Source organism: Tupaia chinensis, unplaced genomic scaffold (genome assembly GCF_000334495.1).
Source record: "Tupaia chinensis unplaced genomic scaffold, TupChi_1.0 Scaffold000523_1, whole genome shotgun sequence".
Classification (NCBI taxonomy): Eukaryota; Metazoa; Chordata; class Mammalia; order Scandentia; family Tupaiidae; genus Tupaia; species Tupaia belangeri.
This window is the reverse complement of record NW_006160036.1, coordinates 203335-208633: the sequence shown is the minus strand read 5'-3', so window position 1 is coordinate 208633 and position 5299 is coordinate 203335. Positions and strand designations below refer to the sequence as shown.

The following is a 5299-nucleotide window of genomic DNA, read 5'->3' as shown; positions in this document are numbered from 1 at the left end:
GGAGAGGTTTTTGCTATAGGGCGCGTGCACTCGCCAGATAAAGAGAGACAGAAAGCGAGAAATCACACCTCACGGAGGATGGCCACGCCACAATCCCTTCTCCTCCGTTCTCTCAGGATCTTGGGCACATATGCACATGTGCACAGTGTGAGGTTTAAGCCACCTGGTCCAGGACGCGAACCTTGGTCGACTACATGGGAGTCCAGCGACATAGCCATTACCTAACTGCTGGTCCCCCTCATTTCCTTTTTAGGAGGTCTTCTGGAATCTTCAGTCCTTAGACTTAGGTGTACCCATACACTGGCCAGTCCTGCCACCTGGGGAAGATTCCAAAGGTAGAACTGCCCTCCCGGGGGTCTCAAGGTTTGGAGCAGAGTTTTGAAAGACTGAGGGACAGGAGAGAGAAAAGGTCTCTGGGGATGGAGTTTGGGCGCAGATCCTGAAGTCTCTCCAGTGGTGGGGCTTCTGTGAGAGGCAACAGCCCTAGTGTGTGGGTGTATGTGTGTGGCGGGTGTTCCTGGAAGAGTTGGTTGGGGTGAGGGGCCCAGGCTGGGAATGGGGTGGAGCCTGCTGGGCAAGGAAGGAAACTCAGCCTGGATGTTTCTGGGAGAGCTAGAGCCATAAGCGTCAGGAGATAAAGCAAGTGTAGCACAGAATCCAGGAGCTGGGCCATTCCTTAGGACCCTTACTCTGGACCAGGCTCTGCTTCCACGTGGAGGTAGGAGGAATCCTGGCCAGCAGGTCAGTCAGCAGCTCTGGGAGGAAGTGCTGGGGTGGGGTGGGGAGCCCTGCAGCCATGGAAATTACCTTATTTTCTTCCATCTGATTCTTGCTCAGGATGTTTCCTCCTCCTCACCAGACCGCTTGCTTAATTGCACTCCCAATTTGCCCTCTTGGGGCCCTGGCGAGGTGCAGCATCTCCTTAGGAGGTAGCTCCTTCCTCAGGCTGACTGAGGAAGATGGAGGAGGGGTGCTCCAGTCAGTTGCCAGGCCGTGATAAGATAGGGAAGAGAGAATGTCGGGGCAGAGGGCCCCTTCCTGGATGCCGAAGCCACAAGGTTAATCTCTCATTTCCAGAAACTCTTTCTTCCCCTATACCCGCATAACATGGCCCAGATCCGGGAAACCCCGAGTCCAGAGCGCGATGATCACAGAGCCCGTGCGGCCCTTGGGGTAGTCCGGGTAGGGTGCAGGCAGTCAGGGACCTGATGTGGTTCCGACTGGCAACCAGGCCGAGGACCACCCCAGGTCCTCTCTCTTGGAGAGCAAGCCCATGGACAACGCTGGAGTAACACCAGCTACCTTCTTGTGAGAGGAGGGGATGAGAGGGAGAAAGGGACGGAACAAGGAAGCCAGTGAAGCCTGCGTGAGCTCCTGGGGCAGAGGCCCGCCCAGCCAGCGGGGGCGCCCTTTAGGATGGGGCGGGAGGGCAGTGGCGCCCCCTGGCAGTCGTACTGCGCGGCGTCGAAGCGCTCTGCCTCTCGGTCGGGATCGCGAAGTCCTGTGACTTCAACCACCTCCTGGTAGGACCGCGCCGTCAGGTACCGAGATCGTGGGTCTGTCGGGACCCCATCGTCGTCCTCTGCCCCTCTCCTGCGCCTCCCAGACTCCCGCAGCCGTCGCCCCTGCACTCCTGCCTGGCCCTCGGTAACATGCAGCGCGCAGGCCTCGAGGCTCCCCACGCGCTGGGCCAGAGGCCTCTGCTGTGTCTGCTGCTCCTGTCCCTGCTGCCGCTGCTGCTACCGCCCAAGCCCATAACCTGCGCCCAGACCACGCCGGACACGCCCAGCACCCCCACCTTGCCAGGTGTCCCCAACCCCCCAACCACGTTGGGCTCCCCCAGAGTCCCGGACCTGCGAGAGCGCGCTCGAGCCCTGATGCGGGACTTCCCGCTGGTGGACGGGTGCGTAGATACAGCGATACAGCGCGGAGTGGGGTGGGGGTGGCACTGGGAACTGAGCATGCCGCTGGACAGGGGAGGGGCCCTGAGATGTGAGACTAGCAAAGAATTTCCTCACACCATCACTGTGACCTCTTGCCCACCCATGATTGCCCTATCCCCTCCATTGCCACCACTCTCTAGTGTGAGCCCCCAGTTCACGCCTCTCGGGACCTCAGTACAATCTGTGTGACACAGTGGGCTGGAGGGCCCAGAGGCCTAAGAAGTTCACCCATGTTTTTTTGTTTGTTTGTTTGTTTGTTTTTGGGGGGTGGGGAGAGGTTTTTGCTAAAGGACGTGTGCACTCGCTAGAAAGACAGAGAGATAAAAAGAAAGAAATCACCCCCCCAGGGGAGATGGCCACGCTGCAATCCTTTCTCCTCCATTCTCCTCTGTCTGGGATCTTGGGCATGCATGTACACGCGCCCAGCATGAGTTTAAGCCACCAGGTCTGGGACTTGAACCCTGACTGGCTACATGGGAGTTCACATTTACTTTTGGGCCCCCACTGATTTTTCTTTTTTTTTTTTTTTTTTTGAGAGGTTTTCGCTATTGGGAACCTGCGCTTGCCAGACAGAGAGAGACATAGAGACAGAAAGCAAGAAATCACCCGCCAGGGCGGATGGTCACGCCGCAATCCCTTCTCCTCCATTCTCCTCTCGGGATCTTGGGCACACATGCACACGTGCCTGGCGTGAGTTCTAAGCCACCGGGTCTGGGACGCGAACAACAGTCGACTACGTGGGAGTCCAGCACATAGCCATTACGCTAACTGCTGGTTCCCAGCCACCCATTTATCTTTGACCTGATCTTGCCTTGCTGTCCCTCCAGCCACAACGACCTGCCCCTGGTCCTGAGGCAATTTCACCCAAATGGAATACAGAATGTTAACCTGCACAATTTCAGCCATGGCCAGACCAACTTGGACAGGCTTAGAGATGGCCTCGTGGGTGCCCAGGTACCATGGGAACACACAGGGTAGCACAGCATGGTTGCTGGGGAGTGTTGGGGAGAATGGGGAGCCCTGGAACTTGGGTTAGTCACATGGGAACTTGGGTGCCATAGTGCCCCCCAAAATGCCATGATATGGATGCCAAGGGCTGCAGGGGCTACAGTGAGCCAACTTGGTAGGCATGAAAGTTCCGTGGAACAAGCAGCATATTGCACATGGCCTCCGGGCCCATGCTGGGTGCTGTCCGGTAGTGGAGACTGTGCAGCTCCAAAGCAGCCCCTGCCCAAGCCAAACCCTGGTCTTCCCCCAGTTCTGGTCGGCCTACGTTCCATGCCAGACCCAGGACCGGGATGCTGTGCGCCTTACCCTGGAGCAGATAGACCTCATACGCCACATGTGTGCCTCCTACCCTGAACTGGAGCTTGTGACCTCTGTCAAAGGTAGGTGGATTGGGAGGCATGTTAACAGATTTGACTGACTACTTCAGTCCCTGAAAGTAATCACTTGACCTGCCTGCCCCCCAGCTCTGAAAAACACCCGGAAATTGGCCTGCCTCATTGGTGTGGAAGGCGGCCACTCTCTGGACAGCAGCCTCTCCGTCTTGCGTACCTTTTATGTGCTGGGAGTGCGCTACCTGACGCTCACCCACACCTGCAACACGCCCTGGTGAGCACAGTGCACGGCCCCACGGTGTGGGCCCACAAGGCAGAGGTCTGTCTGGCGCATACTGTGAGTCCAGACCTAGCTTTACCCTTCGGTTCTGGCACTGACCCTGGAGTCAGGAGGGGAGTTGGAATTCTGATGATTGCAAAGCAAGACTGATCCCACTCTCAGACGCAGTCCATTGTGGGGGGTTGTAGGGACACTCCATGGTGGGCGGTTGTAGTGAAAAATGGTTTGGTAGGGCCTCTAGGATCTTTGGCAAAGCCACCAGTCCACCTGCCTTCTGGACATCTTGCAGGGCAGAGAGCTCGGCCGAGGGCACCCACCCCTTCTACAGCAATGTCAGTGGGCTGACCAGCTTTGGCGAGGTGAGGGTCCTGGTTCATATGCCATCCCACGCTAATGTACACACACCCCATTCCCAATGGATAAATGTACACACATGTGCACCCCTTTTACCTTCCTTCCAACCTGTTCCTGCAGAAGATGGTGGCAGAAATGAACCGCCTGGGCATGATGGTAGACTTGTCCCATGTCTCGGACGCTGTAGCCCGGCGGGCCCTGGAAGTGTCACAGGCGCCTGTGATCTTCTCCCACTCGGCTGCCCGGAGTGTCTGCAATCACAGTCGGAATGTCCCTGATGACATCCTGCAGCTTTTGGTGAGATACTGCCTGGCCCTGGAACCTGCAGCAAGAGGTTGGAACCAGTAGCCCTTGAACCTGAGCTCCTGCAACTTCCTCCAACCCAGGCTGAACCTCTGCCCCACAAACCCATAGTCCTTAGCCTCTGAGCTCTTGATCCTGGGGGTGAGGGTTCTTGATGGTAAATATTTGCCTTCGAACCCATGACCAAGACAGCTCCACCTAAACCAGAGCTGAGACGTCTCCATTCACACAAACCCAAAGAGGTGAAGTCTGTGATCCCTAAAACCAGAGTTGAACACTTTGCTCCACGGGGCCAGAGGGTGGACAGATACACAGCCGTGCTGGGGAGCTCAGCTGAGTGTCTTATTTTACCATGCTTGCAGAAGAAGAACGGTGGCATCGTGATGGTATCCTTGTCCGTGGGAGTGCTGCAGTGCAACCTGTTAGCTAATGTGTCCACAGTGGCAGGTAAGCTTCCTACCTCCCCCTTAGGGGCTCTCTGAACAGATCTGATTTGGACCCAAAGCCTTGGGGATGCCTCAGGACAGCGAGAGTATGTAGCCCTTGAGTGCTATGTAGGACCAGAACCAGAACCAATGTACCACAGTGACGGGCATTAGGGAGGCAGTCAGCAGAGCTTGAGTGCCCCCCACTTGTACCTCTGCAGGGGGCTTCTAAAACACCCAACCCTTGCCTCTGGCTAAGGGACTGAGCAGCCCCTAAGGTCTCTGGGATCTTGTCAATTGTATTCCCTTTTTTAAAAAAAAAAACGGATTATCTTATTTATCCATTTATTTATTTATTTTAATTTGACCACTGAGGAACAGAGTGAGAGAGAAAGTGAGAGAGAAAGTAAGAAAGCAAGCCGTCAGGTCTGAGACTCAAACCCATATCGTACATGTAGGAGTTCAACGCCTTTAACCACCACGCCACCTGCTGGCCCCTGTCAGTTGTATTCTTTTTTTTTTTGGGGGGGGAGATGTTTTTGCTATAGGGCGTGTGCACTCACTAGAAAGGCAGAGAGAGACAGAGAGAAATCACCCCCCCGGGGGGGGGGGAGGGCCACACCCCAATCCCTTCTCCCCCATTCTCCCCCCAGG

At 56.2% G+C, this 5299-nt stretch overlaps 1 protein-coding gene across 8 annotated transcripts in view; it reads left to right on the top strand.

Annotated features, from left to right (window-relative positions):
• DPEP2 (dipeptidase 2) overlaps window positions 1–5299 on the top strand; it is a 23425-nt gene that overhangs the window by 14853 nt on the left and 3273 nt on the right. For 2 of the 8 annotated variants that reach the window (XM_027775081.1, XM_027775079.1), the window contains exons 2-7: window positions 2771–2897; window positions 3202–3331; window positions 3416–3557; window positions 3853–3922; window positions 4038–4214; window positions 4583–4667. In XM_027775081.1, coding sequence (XP_027630882.1) covers window positions 3286–3331; window positions 3416–3557; window positions 3853–3922; window positions 4038–4214; window positions 4583–4667 — 520 coding nt within the window. In that variant the 5' untranslated portion in view covers window positions 2771–2897; window positions 3202–3285. Of the gene's footprint in view, window positions 1–253; window positions 336–614; window positions 742–1606; window positions 1904–2611; window positions 2634–2770; window positions 2898–3201; window positions 3332–3415; window positions 3558–3852; window positions 3923–4037; window positions 4215–4582; window positions 4668–5299 lie in introns of those variants that run through there. The other 6 variants (XM_006156892.3, XM_006156889.3, XM_014591016.2 and 3 more) reach the window with 6 other exon arrangements.